The sequence below is a fragment of the Drosophila takahashii genome, chromosome 3R (genome assembly GCF_030179915.1).
Source record: "Drosophila takahashii strain IR98-3 E-12201 chromosome 3R, DtakHiC1v2, whole genome shotgun sequence".
Taxonomy (NCBI): Eukaryota; Metazoa; Arthropoda; class Insecta; order Diptera; family Drosophilidae; genus Drosophila; species Drosophila takahashii.
This window is the reverse complement of record NC_091681.1, coordinates 29,110,578-29,128,715: the sequence shown is the minus strand read 5'-3', so window position 1 is coordinate 29,128,715 and position 18,138 is coordinate 29,110,578. Positions and strand designations below refer to the sequence as shown.

General features: G+C 40.5%; 1 protein-coding gene across 2 annotated transcripts; it reads right to left on the bottom strand.

Annotated features, from left to right (window-relative positions):
- Window positions 1-1,303: 1,303 nt before the first annotated feature.
- Window positions 1,304-18,123, bottom strand: mura (murashka). Of its 2 annotated transcripts, XM_070217049.1 has the most exons (9): window positions 18,087-18,123; window positions 13,400-13,898; window positions 8,125-9,445; window positions 7,549-7,899; window positions 6,370-6,952; window positions 5,836-6,304; window positions 5,590-5,774; window positions 5,016-5,128; window positions 1,304-4,948 (listed from the first exon to the last, which is right to left on the bottom strand). In XM_070217049.1, exons 2-9 carry the CDS (start codon window positions 13,768-13,770, stop codon window positions 4,754-4,756), a joined length of 3,588 nt encoding a protein of 1,195 aa, XP_070073150.1. In that variant the 5' UTR covers window positions 13,771-13,898; window positions 18,087-18,123; the 3' UTR covers window positions 1,304-4,753. The 2 variants fall into 2 exon arrangements, with proteins under 2 accessions (XP_070073150.1, XP_070073151.1); XM_070217050.1 differs by lacking the exon at window positions 18,087-18,123 and having other exon boundaries at window positions 8,125-8,470; window positions 13,400-13,890.
- Between the last annotated feature and the right edge of the window lie 15 nt (window positions 18,124-18,138).

Below are 18,138 nucleotides of genomic sequence, written 5' to 3'. Positions count from 1 at the left end.
TTTTTTTGATTTCTCAACATTTTCTTGTAGAAAGTGTCGTGGTGGGCAACAGAAACAACTACGAAAATAACAACAATGGCTAAGGCAATATCACTGAAACCTCAACCGCCAAGTGACGTCAGTGGAGCAACAGCGACAGCAAAAGCCACAGCCAAACCAAAACAAATCAAAATCAAATACAGCAAAAATATGCGCTTAAAAAAATAAAGTATGAAAAATAACTGCAAAAATGCTCTGCCAATGCCAGCAGAGGTGATCTTCTTCTTCTTTCGGTTCCAGCAGCCAGTTGTGGGTGGCAAATAAACAAGTTGCTCTCTCACTCTCCCGTGGTCGCCCTCTCTCTTTCGCTCTCCGGTGACCTGTGGACAGGGGCGAAACGAAGGGGGCATAACTGTGGGGGTTCCCCTCAAATTAATTAAATTTTCATGGAGACTTTTACTTAAATAAATAATTTTTAATGTTCTGTTCCCATAATCGAAAAGTACTCCCCCCAAATTTTATTATAAGTCCGCCCCTGCCTGTCGCCGCTCTCTGTCTCCCACACTCGCCCCGTCTCTTTCGTTGGCCTTAGCTTAGTCCCTAGTTGGCAACTCGTTTACCTTTTTTTCGCTTTTTGCTTCGAACATCTGTTGTTGTTAACTCTTTCTGCCGCAAATCTGTTGAAACAAAGTCATGTGGAATTTTGGTAATGCCAATCACAGCCATATGCTGTGACAACCGGAGATTGCAGGCCCATGCGGCCATCTAATGTTTGCCAAAACGCTGGAAAGCCATCGTAGAGTTGGTTAAAGACATTTTGAGCTTGGTTTTCGGGCGTGAAAGATACGCATTCAATTTAATTGATTCAAATGTCCCAATCATGTGATCGTTTCGGTTTCCCCTCGAAAGTTTCCACGTTTAATCAGGTTTCGTGATTGGACTGTCATATGCATCTCAAGGGGATCCTTTCCCAGCCTCTCCATGACTTAAAAAGTTTTGGCTTATTTGTAGAAATTCATTTTCCTGGTCATTACGAAGTCTGTGACCTATTTATTTTTGCTCTCATTATTTTGCTAATGTATAGCTCTAATAATAGAATTAATTAACTTTATACATATGTATACCCCATGAATATTTATAGGTACATATGTAGGTTGGATCACTTCCTGTTAGAAAGACTTGTTGTTTTATGACCTATTTGGAATTGCAAGACTTTGTATTTTCCACTGCACCTGAACAGGTAAGTGAGTTATAAATACAAAATCCGCTTTAATAATAACAATATTTGTGTTCTTAACAGCCCCCAAAAATACAGACAAACACATTTATTTTTTATTGACGTTCATTGAATTTTATTGAAATTTTGCGAGTTAATACAAAACCGAAAATTGAAATTATTGCAATTAACATTAAAAACGCCCGCTCACCGTTACAATGCCACTGAAAAACGTTTGTTTAATACTATGGTTAACTGATTTACAATTACTAGAAGAGTGTCTCGGTTCTTGTCTACAAAAATGTAAAATAATAGTCACATTTAAAATTGCATAAATTCTAGACAAGTGTAGATGTTATAGTATGTCGTACATATTGATTTTTATTTTTTTGTTTTGGAGAAATTCTCATGCATAAAATGTTTTTGTATTTCATAATCATTCTTCTTTTTTCTTATTTTGTTTTGTTGTAATAATTTGGAATTATGCATTATATGTTTTAAATTTTATTGCATTTTATGTAATTAAATATATATAACGTACATCACAGCAAAACTTTATAATTTTTTTGTTTGTGTTTTTTTTGTTTTTTTTCGTTTTGTTACTATAAATATATTTTTATGATAAGCTTTTGATTTTTGTTAATTGTCTGGAAAATAAAAAACCCGAAGATAGTTGGAAAAAAACTATTCGATGGAAACACCTAGTATTAGTGCGTTAGTTCAGGATAGACGGAGAGATATAGAACGAACTGAATAGCGTAAAAGTATCGAAACCGGATTAAAAGAAAAAATCGAGTAAAGTTTCTTTTCTGCTTAGTTTGGTTGATTGAATTTTTTACATATACTCGTAAGTAATTATGTCAGTGCACGTATAAAAGGTATTCAATTCATGTATATAATATATTCTATATATAGTTATTTGCTTTTATCATAACGTTCTGTTATTGTGACAAAAAATAAACTTTATTTGGGTTTTCGTTTATCATTCAGTTGATGATCCTACTAATAAAATTCTAGAAAAGCACAACACCTTTACAATGGTCTTTTGGAAATACCATTCATATAGATTAAAAACAAGAAAGAACGCTCTAATCGAGAATTCCGATTAGGTGATACCCGGTAGTCACTGTCCTGTTCAAAAGTAAGTTGCATACCTTAAGGCGTTTGCTTGGTTGGCATTAAACATATCCAAAGCTTTCTAAAAAGTGGTCAGATTTGGAAATTTGATTGGAGCCAAGTAACATTTATCTAACATCAAAAGTGTATATGAATTCTTGCGATATTAGACGGCAAAAGGGAGCTTACTTAATGCTAATTTGAGAGTATCAAAAGACTACAAGACAAAGAGAAGTATAAGCTTTTCAAACGGACGAACGGACATAGCTACATACGTATCTAAATTGGACTGTTTCTCGTCGTCAAGAATATTTATCTTTCTTTATCCTTGAACTCTACGAATACCGGATATAATAAATACACACACGTTTTACACATATACTAGGTATCAAGATTTCAGTAATGCATAGCTTTATTAAGGATTTGAGAACGGGGGAGCTGGGACAGAGGGACTCTGGGTAGGAAAAGTGCTGCAAACTCTCGCTATAAGCAACGGATGACCCAATAGATACGGCTTATGGCCTTCCCGAAGAGGCTAAACTAATGTTATGTATATCCATTCTCACAAAAAATCAATGCTATCCATAGTATATATATGCTATAAAAAGTTGTTGAGTTAGTTTCAATGGTTTTAATACGAATGGAGGGCAGGAATCATTTCAATTTACTTGTTCTTCTCATTTCTCGTTTGGTTTAGTTCCACGTTAATTGGTTATGTGTATACCGATCGATAGATAGATATAGATAATTATTGTATGGTACTCGTACTTGTACATGTATATTGGTAAAAATTGTTAGCTGTCGTTCTCCGGCTTTAAAGGCTAGTGCACGTAGTTCGCTTGAATCGCTTATATCAGAAGGAAACTCTCTATATATCTGGGTGTGTGTATATATGATACTCGTAATACTCGCATCTGATGCAATTTTAATAGACAAGTCACATTGAAGGAGGTTAAGGTGTGTATGTATGTTAATGCTTGTGTTTAGAGCTACAGACGTTACAGTTTAAAAGGCAAAAATACTACGGAAGTGGATGGACTGGTCGTTGGGCGGCAGAGGTCACCACCCACGCACGCTGGCCCTGGAAAAGTCTGGTTACGATATTACGATATTTGTGTTCTCATAGCGATTGCAATATGTTTAATTACGCACACGTCTACTACAAATACATTAATAAGCCCACCAATATACATATGTTTCTATGCCTGTATGCTAAATTCTTATATGGTTGCTTTCCCTCCTGTTAGTGAGTGTGGGTGTGTGTGTATATATGCATCTATATATATAGTATATTTGCTGAAACGCTTATCCTCCTCCGCTCATCTGGTTTAGTCGATTTCAAAGATTGCTTATATGTTTCAAGGTTAGTTGCTTCCGTTTATAGTTACTAATTTTCAAACAGTAGAAACGAAAAAAATATATATACGATCTATTTTCCTTTTAAAGATATCATTTTCTTTGTTTTTACGTTTTTTTTTCTTTGCTAGTGCAAGAAGAAGAACTTCTTCAGTGGGTTCAGTTCGTACAATTAGTATAAAATGCAATGCACTATATTTATGCTGGTTTTCATGTATGTCGTATAAGGATAAATATAGTACGTTGTTAAAAAAAACTAAAAGTAATGGTAGTAAATACAAAGTACGTAGAGGAAGCAGTAAATATGCAAGCCTAACTCAAAAGCAGAAAACACAAATCCAAGTTACAAATATTCCGCCTTGCTTAAATATGTATTCTTTATAATATAGTTATATTCATAGGTATGCGTGTGGACAGCAACAATTTTAGATAAACCATTTTGATTTGGCAACGGTACCTCAAAGACCTACAACGTCCGACTTGGGGATTAATAATTCCTGAATGCCCCAAGTTATCAGAACTTTGACTGACCGATGCCAAGCATTCGAATACACTAATGTTTGTTCGTATATAGTTGTTTTAATGGATCATAGGATGTCCTCGAGTGTGAAAGGCAAAGAAAATCTATTATGAATTTTGTGCAAATCTTGGCTTATATACAGACACTTGTTTTACGGCTTTATCGTTCTCTATACACACAAATATATATATTTATATATACGCTGTTTAACTATAGTTGAATTCTTGGTGGTATGCATATATGGGTTACTCCTAATTACGGTTACCATTACTCACATACAAACTAATGTCTAGGACAAGCTATTGAAGAGGCGTCAAGTTGCGCGAGGGCGTGGCCGAGGGGCGGAGCGGAAGGGTTTTTGAAATGTTTGGCCTTGTGGGCGGGGGGTTTACAGCTGAGGAGGAAGCGTCGACGGTTTGGCAGTTGGATTCGTTGCGCGTTACATCAAGTGATGGCGGTGGTGGGTGGCTTCCCCGCCCCAGACCAACACTCCACCCCGCCTCGACCACTCATCGCCCGGAAAAGCCAAAGCTGGAGGTGTGTGGTGGAATACGATTACGACGGCTCTAAGCCGCTTGGCTCTGCTGCGGATTGGCGGTGGCTGCCGCTGCCGCGGAAGTTCCCGCCACTCCGGCATTTCCGCCGGAAGTGGTGCTCAAGGCGGCCGCTGCTCCGGATGCCGCCTGTGCCTGTTGCTGCTGATCGGCTCCATCGAAGTAGTCGGATGCGTTGCCCCGGCAAATCGGGCAGGTGCGATTCGACTGGTGAACGAATAGAGTGCGAGTATATTAATCACTGAATTTTTGTATGTATATTTGTGGTACTTACCCGCAGCCATTTGTCCACACACTTGGCATGGAATTCGTGGGAGCAAGGCAGGACGCGCAGGAGCTGGCGCAGTTCAAAGTCACACATGCACACCACACAGGATGATTGATCGCCTGGGGAAAAGTGGATTGGTTAAGTAAGTAAATACTTGGCAAGTGAACTAAATAATGTTGGATTCAGCAGGACTGTGACTTTCATTTATTTATTTTGTATCAATATTCTTAAAAACTTCTTTAAAGTAAATCATTTTTCAATTTTATTTAAACTGAACAGAACAAAATAAATGAAATATATAGCATACTTTTTCGGGCATAGTTTAAAGATTGTTACGTATACGCAATGTAGCCCGAGCTACATATTTAAGTTAACTAGATAAAATTAACATAATTTGAATGAAAGATAATGTCAGTTACAATCAAAAACATTTTGGAAAAAAAGCTACATATTTAAGTTAACTAGATAAAATTAACATAATTTAAATGGAAGATAAAGACAATAATCAAAAACATTTTGGAAAAAAAGTTGGAAAGCTTTAAGTTCGAAATTAAAATCTTTTAATCTTTTTCCCACTCACCATTGTGCACCTCCGGATTGAACTTGTAGCTGGGCAGCTGATCGATCTCATTGCGGGTGAGTCCCCTTGGCTTGGCCTCTCCTAAACGCTCGGCCAGGCTGAGCAGCGCCTCGTAGTTCTCCGTCTCGTTGGTGTCGCCGGAGCTCAGATCATGTTGGTTGTACGGCGACAGGGGGAACATGGCCCTGCCACAAGAGGAAAAGAAGTCAAGGATGGCCAAGTAGCAACGCTATCAACTGAACTCACAGGAAGTTAAGCAAGAAGCCGGGGTTGATGATGCCCGAGGTGGCCTGGATCTGCACCGGAGCTTGGTGGGCGGCGAGCGACTGGGGCGGCAGGACGTGGCGATGGCCGTGGTTCGCCGGCCAGAAGCGCGGTATGCGGCGGTGGGGCGGGAATGTGCGGCGGTCCGACGAGATGATGATCTGCTGCGGCCCGGCGGACATCTGGGCGCTGGCTTGGGCGGCGACGGCCGCTGCTGCTGCCGCCGTGGAATGTAGATGGTGGGTAGCGGCCGCAGCCGCTGCTCCGCTCAACGGGGTGATGTGGATGCCCGGCGGCAGCTGATGGGCATGCGGATGGGCATGTGGATGGGCGTGCGGATGGCCGTGGGCACCGGCTGCATCAATGGGTCCCAGATTGGCCGTCGCAATGGCCACCACATCCCGTTGCTGCTGCTGGGCAGACAGCGTGGCCTGGGCAATCATTTGCTGGGCTGAAAGCGATGACCCGTAATCTTGCAAACCTTTGATGGAAATTATATCTAAAAAAAATACTCACCCTGAATAAGCGGCTGATGTTGTTGCTGGAGCGGCGGCGCAGCCAATCCTGGAGGCGGGGCGGCGGGGAAGGGCTGCGTGTAGACGCCGTGCAGGTGACACGGGGCCAACCTGGCCTGCGCCGGTATCGGATACGTGCAGAAGGAGGCCCAGAAGGGCTCAGAGGGACGCAGCTGCAGGCTCACCGGCACCTGGTTCAGATTGAGGTCCACCATCAGGGAGGTGGGTTGCGGCGGTGCCGGCGGATAGCCCACCGTTTGCTGGTGACTCGGTGGCTGCGGCGGCGCCTGCACCTGCTGCAAAATGGGTCCCACCGAGCTGCTAGAGGTTGCTCCACCGGCGCTTCCTCCACTGCCGCCCAAATCCCAAGGGGAACGCTGGACATGCGGCGGTGGCACCTGCTGTTGGGGGACGTAGTGGGGCTGGGGTTGATGGTGGTGCATCGGGTGGTAGTTGGAAGGCGGCTGCTGCTGCTGCTGTTGCTGGGGATGGTGCACCTGCTGGCCGTACTGCTGTTGCTGCTGCGTAGAGGTGGCCACATCGCGCAATCGCGGACGTCTAAGCGGCGGACTTCCCTGCTGCATCTGTAAAGGATTCCCCGTGAATTAGAAATTACATACTTTTTTTTCTTGTTTGAAATTTTTCACTTGGATTATCAGGCCAGCCGGTCGCAGGAAGGAACGAAAGAAAGAGGGACATGTGGTCTAGAGATGGATAAGGACCGTATATTTCCGGAAACGACCATTTTCAGCATTTTTTAATCACGGTCTATTTCATTGGCATTATTCTAGTATTTTTGTAGTCCTTTAATCTAACTGAAATTGCCCAAAACTGCAAGATCGCGAGATCAGACTAGAAGTGCTTTCAATCAATTAGCAATTAGTTAAAACAGTAGCTAACACTTTTCCTTTTTGTCAGGACTTTGGAAATTTGTTAGTTCTAATAATATCATGTCATTTGGTATTTTTTTGGTATTTCTGGTTTCACGACTTTTTGTGACGTTTGTGAGCATGCGCGCCCATAGACAAAATATATAGGGTATTCCGTATGTTACATTTTCAACAACTCCGTAACTCAACAGTTTATGAAATCCCCAAATACGCCAACTATGTCATTCTGACAGGAAAAAAAGGTCCATGCCCATCTCTAATATAGATTCTAGACACTTCTAAAAACTCACGTGAGCCATTAAACAGCGGTGCTGGGGCTGCGGTCCGTTCTGTGGCCTTCCGGAGATGCGGCGACGCTTTCGCGACGGACTGTCCGAGTTAAGGCCGCCGGGTCCTGGTCCGTTGTTCAGCGACAGCGAGGAACCCGACAAGCCAGATCCCGAGGGCAGTTCACCCATTAGCCCCGGCCCACCGGAGGATGTGGAGGCACCGTTGTTGTTTCCATAGGCCATGTGCTGGTAGTGCGATCCATTGCGTCCGTAGCCTCCTCCGCTACCGCCTCCGTTCCGCATAAAGTTGTACGAAGAGCCCTCAGCTCTATCCCGATGGTCTGGTCCGCCCTGATCAGAGTTTCCAAAGTGCTGCAGGTGGGTAGATGATTAATGACAGTGTTTATAGAACAAACATATTTTTAAATGATGTCTTTAGAATGCTTTTGGAAAAGGATTGCCTACTTTCTAGCAAAGGGTTTGTGTTTGTTGACCAAAATGTTTGTTCGATCAATATGAACTTTGGAATATGATTGGAAAACTAATAAACAAAGGTCAAAATTAATTTCACCTAAATATCATAGTTATTTCGCTTACATTATTCAAGTTCCTATCGTTGTAGTTGCGCTGGTGGTGTCCGGAGTTCATGAGGCCGTTCATCGATGAGGAGGCGTTGTTCAGATGATCGGACATGTAGCGGCGTCCATTGTGGCCGTGTCCGTTGCCGTTGCCATTGCCGGAGTAGTCCCGCGATAGGGCCGGACATAGGCCACGTCGGTAGTTGATGTAATCGGGAGGTCCGTTGGCATTACCATTACCATTACCGATTCCATTCCCGAGACCCCGGTTGTTGCCGTTGTTGTTGTTGTAGCCACGCTGGTGGTTGTGGCCAAGATTGGGCGAGTTTCCGTTTCCGTTCCCGGTCCCCTGTCCCTGGCTGTGGCTATTGATGGGTGCGGATGCGTTATTAATTTGATGTTGTTGTTGTGGTTGTTGGGGCAGCATCGACGAAGCAGACGCAGACGAAGACCCATAAGGAATTATATCGGTACAAGAATTTACATTCACAACATCAGTAGGATTACTATTTGTTGTTGGATTGGTTGAATTGAAAGTTGTTGCGTTGGTTGAATTTGAATTCGTTCGTGTTAGCGGGAGGGATTGGCGATTAGTCTGTTGCTGTGGGTTATGCAATGGATGGTACTGGTGTTGCGGATGGTACTGGTACTGGTACTGATGTGGGTTGGGATGATGGTTCTGATTTTGGTTCTGGTTCTGGTTCTGACCAATTGGCGGTGGGTTATAATGATTCTGATCGCTGGAGCTGCGAGAATTGGAACTGGAATTGGAATGGGATCTGGCGTTGAAGGACACTACGCGCTGGGGGGCGGGAGGCGTGACAGGTGCTAGTGTTAGGCACAAACGGGCGGGATTCAGTCTCACCAGGGAAACGGACATGGATCCATAGGTGTGGCTCTGCGATCCAGAGCCACTGCTTCCCGGACACATCTCATAGTAAGTGGGGTAGGAATTATGCTGGTTCGGATTGGCATGGGCCGGGGTATGGGGACTACTACCATAAGGCTGCTGAGGAGGACGCTGACTACTCGGATTGCTAGTGTTGCTGTTAGTATGCCCATTGCCGTGTGGGGAGTTGTGGGAATGCGTGGTGGGTGGGTAACTGTGGCGGTAACTGTTATACTGCTGTGGTGGACTCGAATGCGGGTGTTGTTGGTAATGGGGGGTGTGCACTTGGGGGTGGTGGTGACTTTGGTGTACTGGGGGGGAATGCGAATGGGGGTGATTAGTGTGACTGTGGCTCTGAGTGTGACCATTGTTGTTGCTGTTGTTGTGATGATGATGCGCTTTGCTATTGTTATAAATACAAGTTCCGCTAGAATTACTTGTTTGTACATCGCTGGATTTTCGATTTTGAGGATTGCAGTTGCAGTTTGTTTTAGATAATATGTAATACATATATACGTATATATAGAGAGTATAATATTCGGTTGTACGAGATACAGTTGAAAATTGTTCAATCAAATCAATGCAGTAGCAGTGTGTGGTAGTATTAAACACAACCCATATATAGTTATTGTATGCATATTACATGTACAGGTAGTAGGTAGTAGTAGTAGTAGTGGTGTATATATGCAGAGTGGTAGCCACACACATACGTTATTTATATAGTTTTTTTTTTATTTTGCAGTAGTTTTCGGTTTTTTTTTTTGGTTTTATATGAAGAAGAAAGAAAAACGAAAAAGATAAAAATAATATATATGTAAATGGCAAAATGCAATAATTAGATATTAGTTTAATATAGATATATATATATAATATCGATATGTACACACATTTAGTATAAAACAAATACGTACGTACTAATTAGTTTCACATCGTTTGCAGATTTTTCTATTTCCTTTTTTTTAGATCTGCTCTTTTGTTTTGAATGCATTTTAGGTGGAAATTTGGTTAGTTTGCCATTTTATTTATTTATTTGTTGCTCGCTTTGATTTTATGCACACTACGCTTACCAAAAATCGAAATGGAAACGGAAATCAAAACAACGAAACGCCAATCGCACACTGGTCTTCACACTATTCAAATTTAACGTAACGGCAAAAAGGCAACTGTAACGTAATAGGCCGTTCTCACTAGCTAAACACGAGAGAAATACATTGGATACGTATATATATATTTGAGAGAGATAGAGAGAGTGCTGGTCATGCTCCAAAACTATACAAAAGAGAACGTAAACCGAAAACGTAAATAAACTGGTACAAAATCAACTCGTACGTAAGTTACGGTAAGCTTGAGCTTTTCTTCAGCCTGTGAAAAAGCTTTTACGAATTACACGTTTTTTTTTAGCGGGGTGAGAACGGAAACGGAAATGGAACAGAACGGATCCAAAAGATCGTGATCGAGCTGGGCACACACCATATAGAAGTTATTATGCCTAAGTATAGTTACTTATGTACACGCACAGCAACAGAGTGGGGGAGAGGGGCGTGTCTAAGCGCCGAACGTCTTAATTAATCGTAACGTAAGCCGGTGTCAGCGTAACGTAGTAGGTAGTATGCAACTCTTACGGACTAGATGCAAAAGCTGCGATTGCAACTGGCTAGAAATCAAAGAACAACTATTTATGTACGTACAGGTGTGCTCAAAATAATATCTGTATCCTTAAATTAATTTAATTTTTAAATAGTAAAACCTTTCAAAATTGTGATCGATAATATTCATATTTCATGAAATTAGTGTACATTTAGGTAATGACCAATTATAATTGCAGTTAAGTAGTATTTGGATATGTTAACTATTTTAATGACAGTTTGATTATTTTACTTTAAAATAAATCTATTGCTTTTCGAGTAATTTTCTTTGACTCACTACTATTATTTTGAACACAGCTGTATATTAGGTAGACGACAAATCAAAGAAGAGTACTTGATAAACAGAGTGTGACAATGACCATACAATGCTGTACTTGTTGTTATTGTTATTAGTGGCTCGCTTAAAGTTACACACACACACAAACAGTCAGTAGTAGAAGAGAATAGAAAGAGAGAGAGCGAGGAGTAAATCAAAAGGAGAAGGATATGCTCGAGCTATTTAAAAAGAGTTGATTTAACTGTTATATTTCGGTAATTTGTCGGTTTTCATTGTTTAATTGAATTATCTTTTTGGTTTTTGGTTGGTTTTGGAATTTCTATGAGGTTGGTTTGTCAAACATTCTAAGCCGCAGTGTGCAAAATGCAAATAAATAAGTAAAACATTAAGCTGAGTTTGTTGATCATTTGCAAAACTCGACTCGGTTCGCCTCGACCTACGCAAAGTTAAGCAAAATACATCAATCAACAGTCGTCAATATACTTAGCTATCAATCAAGAAACTCAACTAAAATGCATCATTCATAAAATGTCGAAATCGAAAAAAATTACAACTAGTTACGGTACGGTTTGGATAAAGAGGAAATTTTGTAACTAAATTCATACTTGGCTTGCACTTTTCACGGTTGCATTTCATATATTTATCATCGCATTTATGTTTGTTCTTGGTTTTGGCTTTTGATTTAGTATAAATTTAACGTATAGCGTAAAACGTGAAGCGACACTATGCGCAAAACGAAAAAAAGGTAATCAAAATAATAGAAAACGGTAGATCAAATGAAAATATTGTGGGTTGGGTTAGGTCTTGAAATCGGGAGCATGTGGAACCCTATCTGAACTTTTTTTTAGATAAAGTGTAGCTTCCTAAAAGTTTGGGGATCAATAAAACTTTAATAAAACTTAGGGTTTTAAGACAACTCTTTTAAAATTTTTTGCAGTATTGGACTTGCGAATAAATCTATTCAATTTTTTTAAGTTTTCAATTGTATAACTTTTACAAGACTAGATAATTCTGAATTTGTTTTTTACTTCTAAAGAAATCTATTCAACTTTTTTAAGTTACAAAATTAAATTGAATAACGTTTAGTAGACCATTTTTTAAAAACTAGATAGTTTTGAATTTTGTTATATTCAAGTTGTTAAAATTTGAATCTCTATTTTGAATTTAGATAGTAATCCCCAGTTTCGATGCTGCATGAAAAGCACTTAACTAACCATCTCACTTTATAATTGTTAATTGCTTACAATCGTCGTTGTCGATGACCCGTAGTCGATGCTTGTCCGTGACCAATCAATTAGAATTCACTTAAGTCTACGGCTGATTCCTGCTCTAAAGAGTCTAAAAGCCCATAAAGGAAAAGTAGTAATTGCCAACTATCCACATAATACAACGACAGTGGAAGAGAGAAGGAGGATGGCGATTAAGGTAGGTCCTTGGGGATGTTCTTGATGGGCCAGAGAGAGGCAGAGAGAGGGGGTTAGGAGAGAGATAGCATGCTGGTAAGTACTTAAGTCCGTTAGGCGCGATTTACTCAAAATGAAGAAGAAGCGTTTGGGACAAAGAAACGACTACGAAACGAAAGAGAAATTGCTACGTAATAAGTTTGGTTCGCCATTTTCAAGTGCTCTTCATGCATTTTCTTAGGGAACTGTTTGATTGGTCTTAAGTTTATGAAACATTGAACGTTCTTTAAGTTGTTACAATGGAAATCAAGAGTTTCTGATTCGATTAATACGGTATCTTCTACGGAACTTCACACTGCTCAAATTTCGGGTATGGTAATAGAAGCGGTTAGAAAATGTACATACGATAAAACATTAAGTAAATCAAAACTGACGTCTGATTGGATAGTATAATGTGGGTGTATGTAGGTTTGTATGTAGTATTTAATGTCAATGCTGGGATAGTTACAATGGTAATTAGTATATTTGGTATGGTTACTGAGTGGTATGGTTAAAGGGTGCCAATTTCGACGAGGAACAAAACACAAAATGTACAGTACGCAAGAGAACGCAAGAGAGTTACAAATGATCGAGAAGTATAAACGGTATAACACTATATCCATTATGTGTCGCCATCAAGTTGGCGATGCAAGCTTTTTTTATGTTTAGTGCTTCGAAAATTCAACGGTTAGGACCAATTAAAATGTTTTGGTTGCACTACTGAACGCGACATTAATTACAAAATTCTCCCTTTAGCCTAAAAGCGATTTTCGGGTTTTTTCAGTTCAGGTGTAATAGAGATAGAGATAGAAAGTAGATAAACTGTTCTAGTCGTGGGGGAAGTTACAAGGATATGTCTTGTTAATCATGGATGGATTTTTTGGGGGATTTAGGGAGCGGTTCGGATTAGATCGGGGGGTACGTTTCAAATTCGCTTTTCTTTTCAATGTCACTTAAGGCTAACATAAGACTCGATCTCAAAAGATCTCGAGAGAGTAGGTGGAAATGGTTCTAAAACGCAAGCGGCTCTCGGCTCTTACCAATTTGGGTTTGCATCTTTGTTATTGACATTGTTGTTGTTATTGTTGTTGTTGATGTTGCCACCGTTGTTATTGCTGTTGCCGCCGTTCAAATTGACGTTGCACCAGGGACTGTGTCCAGGTAAAAGGCTGTTGTTGTTGTTGCTGGACCGCTGCTGTCCCTGCTGTTGTTGCTGCTGCTGCTGGACGTGGGCGTGCGGATGTGGGTGTGGCGAGTAGAGCATACGTCCGCCCAATCCGCCCCCTCCGCCGCGATGCGAGCGGACCGATGAGGAGTTGCGGGAAAAGGGTCGCCGGCTGCTGCCCCCATGATTGTTGTTGTTGTTGTTGCCGTTGCCCAAGTTGCCACTGCTGGCATTCGAGTTGAGCATGCTGCTGCTGCTGCTGCCGTTGCTGTTGCAGTTGCAGTGGCTGGTGTTTGTTGCTGCTGCTTCTGATGTTGCTATTCGACTGTCGACTGGGCGAGTGCTTTCTTTGAGCTATTCTTTTATTCACACAGCTGCGGGGCGGGAGTAAAAACGAGACGATTTGCTTATAAAGTGACCACTTGTACACTTAACTAGGCAGCCCCGTTCCGTTTGCAATCTGAATATATTCGGCACAATCCGAAACGGATCTAAGTTTTAACATTTTTGAAAAAAATACAAGAGTTCACCACTAAAAAAAAAAGTGAATCCCCTTTTCATGACTCAAAATAAGGAGTAACCAATTAATATAAATGTTACTCTCGCGAATTCTTGAGGGAAAATGAAATCAGATAAGATCTTTAAGAGCCATTTTATGTTTTTCGTTACCAAAAGAGTATTATCACAGAACACTATGGTTTTAGATTATTTTCAAAAATGAAAATTCCGTTCAATTTCGATGCCACCAACTCAGATTATAATCGAAAACGGAAAAAGGTTCGTATGCTCTAGATGTTTATGGTTTTTGATTTGTGGTATTTCTTATTACATTTTTGTGTTTGTTTTTTGTTTTATTATTTATTTAGGAAGAAGTATTCTAAGCCGGACCCGCGCTCCAGAACAGAAAGCAAACAACCAACAAGCCAACATGCTCAATAACAAAACATTTATGGTTTCTCTAGTTAGCAAAATACTTACTTAGGCAAGGATAATAAAATATTTATATATGTGTATATATTGATATGTATATATACGTGTGGGTGTGTTTATGTGTGGATATATGTAAATATTTGTTGTAATCGTAATAAATAAAACAGCAACAATTTTTCAGTTTGTTTTAACAGTGTAGCTTTAATAGGTTGTCAATTATATGGAACTGAGATGAGATACGTGCGTGGTTAGTCTTTCAACTATAGGTATAAGTACGATATAAATGTATATAAATTCATGTATTGGGGGTATGTGGAAAAGCTGCCGATACAGATACGGATACGATATATATATAAATATGTATATAAAGTTAACAGTTACGGGTACATAGGTAGTATATATGTATGTGTATATGTGAGCTAACTCCGCCGACTCCGTCCGCCAATGATAAGTGGTAAAGATAAATTTTACACTTCCAGCGTTTCCAGTTTTGAGTTGTTAAACACGATAACCCATCGTTAAGCCGCCCCTCTCATATATACATACATATTTATCTCTAGATGTGTGTGTTTTACATGAATGTGTCAACTGAACAAAAACAATATTAGTGGTTCTGTTTTCTTGGGTTTGGGTTTCGGTTTTGGGTAGGATGGATGTGGATGGATCGAGGTTGGGGCGGATGACTGATTACAAAACTTATCACTTATCGCCCGGCGGGCAGTTAGTACAATCGAAAGATTCCAGATCAAGAGAGCGACAGATAAAGAGGGTTACACTTAACGTACATGGGCCGTGTTGTGGGTGTGTGTGCTCTATAAGTAGGTAATATAAATACTAGGCGTAAAGTAGAAAACGAACATGTGCAAAGTAAAACAAACAGTGTGACAAAGTCGTGTTGTCGTATAGTATATAGCATAAATGGATGGGTTAGATCGATCGTATTGGAACCATTAGAAGAACAAAGGACAGATACAAATAATTACAAGATGGCTAATCGTACTTTGTACTTTCTTTTCAGATTTCAGTCTTCGATAGTATGTTTAACAGGTTTACAAAAAAACAAAGCTTACAAACTAAAGCCGTTTAATTTGCCAGTTGCGGTAGACCGTTGATAGGTTGATTTGTTGATTGGTTCAGGTTGGCTGATAGGTTGGTTTGGTTGGTTTCGTAGGCAGTTCGAGGATTAAACGTTTAAAAGTTGAGCTGAGCTGAGCTGAGATTCAGGTGTGTGCAGATTGCAGATTGCATTTTGCAGTTTGCAGATTACATTTGCATTTGCGCTTGCGGTAGTTGGTCAGTGAGATTGAGATACAGATACGGATACAGCCAGATACAAAAGTGTCAACGGCACGGCACGGCACGGCAACGCAAAGGGCAGATGGCGGTCTTAAGTGGTACATACGGGCATGTATTTAGTATACACTTTCGGTTTAGTTGCTTTCGGTATCAGTATCGCTATTTGTTGGTTTTTATTTTGATTTTTACATGTGGCTATATACGAGAGTCAATAGGGAAAACACTTGATGATCGGTATTCGTTTGAGAGACGTGTGTGTTAAAGAAGCGGGGCACGTCTGGCCGCGGCCGTTAACAATGCAAATTTACCACCAAAACCAGCAATAAAATATTGTATGTATGCTAAAACAAAGAAAATAAAAGTAAAAGAAAACATTGCTATTACATTCAGTTGAGAAACTAATTACTTGGGTTGTTTTAGTTTGGTTAGCAATAAATGTATGTATATGTGGGATAATATTGAAATATAGGTCTATTTATATAAAGCCCAGTTTTAATAGCGGCCAATGAGTATTAATGCCAATGTAATGCAAATTAGACGTAAAAAATAGGCAGGCAGTACAATATACAAATGCTTGACTATCATAACGATAATGGTTGTAATTGTGGTTCAATATACAGTTGCAGTTAAAATAATAGTGCTGAAAACTATCTTTTGGCTTGTAGTCTCTGCGAAATGTTGGTTACTTGTAATTGTTGAAGTGGAGAGAAAGGTTGTCTAAGAATAAAGTTAGTGTCACTTAGGAAAGGCATTTTAGTAAACCATTTTTGAAAATTCAAGAATATAAGTTGATAAAAGTAACTAAATGGTTTCAAAAATAAGAACATATTGCAAAAAAAATTAACTTTGTTATTGACTTCCCAAAGATGCTTGTTAAGGTCTGTAGAAGTATGCTACGATTTATTTCGAACACCTTCTCTCATCAGTAGCATACATTTCTACGCCTTTAAAAGTGGTTTCAAACCTCCAGAGATTTGAATTGGTTTTGTCACAGCACAAACACCCTCTGTGATTAGGGTATTTGTGGTAAATGTTATTATACAGATAAGATAAGTGCATTTCTAAACATAGATTAAGAGGCTAAATGGGGCGATAACATATCTATAAATGAGGCCTCTTAGGGCTCCCCTTCAACATGGTACAAAAAAGACTACATTTCCGTAATTTAGCTATTATTTTGACCACAACTGTGTGTGTATTGCTCAGGGAGGCGCTCCAAACGGAAAACTCCGATCGAAAGGCTATATAGCAACGGCTACTATTCATACTTGGGGCAGGGTCGCTGCTCGAGTTGGGGTCACACTTCGCCCTCCCAAAATTAAAACAATAAATTATAAAAAATATACGCATATACACACAAGCAAGCAGACATCAAAATATACGCTTTTCCCATGGAGTCCGGACCCCAACAGACACACACTCACGTACATCCGTGCACAAAGAAACCAAGAGAGAGCCGAGAGCGCCACTGAGAGGCGAGAGAGGACCCACCTAGCTGTGCGAGTGTGTGTGTGGGTGCCCCTCTTGTTGTTGCTATTGCGTAGTCATGGCAGTCAACTTCATCGAATGCTCTTTTTCTTTTCCTTTCGTTTCGTTTTCTTTACACACATTGATTATATGAATATGTGAATATGTATACTAACGAAACGATTGTTGGCTGGCTGCTTTTTGGCAATTACGCTGCTCTTTGGCGTTTCAAAACACGATGATGGGGCTAAAAATTGAGCTTTTGTGGTGTAGACACAGACACAGGTTAATTTGCATTGGCTGCCCCAACATAACTGCACTTTACACTCGCACACGCACACTGAGACGGGGTTTATGCATTCTACTGGGGGCGGGGTACTGAATTATATGCGGAGTAATCGGAATATTAGAATAATAATACTACACACCAGACGCGGAGCTCCCGACTCGACGGCAGACAAAGACGCAGTGTGGTAAAATGTACATGTACCCAGACCAGACGGGGCGCTCCTCTCTCTCGCTCTCTTTTTCCGCTGCGAGTGTAGATATATGGATGGAAAATCGAAACTCTGTGGCTGCTGACCCCCCGCCCCCCACTAGCTGTCTCGCTCCCCCGCACGGACAAAATCAACACAAGTTCACACACATACAGGCTCACGGACGGGAACTCACAATGACAACCACTTCGTCACCAGCAGATAAAAAGTGCTGGCCTTAAAAACAATTGCGTTTTATGTAATTCCACTACATACGTACGTTACGAAAACAAGCACTATTCATGTTACACGGTGGATAGAAGTACTTGGTATCGAGTACGGATTGCTAAGCAGGAAAAGTATCTTTAGTTTTTAGGCTTTATGGGAGTTTACCTTGGAATCGAGCTGACAAAAGTGTGGCCGCGGCGAGACTGATCGAAATTAC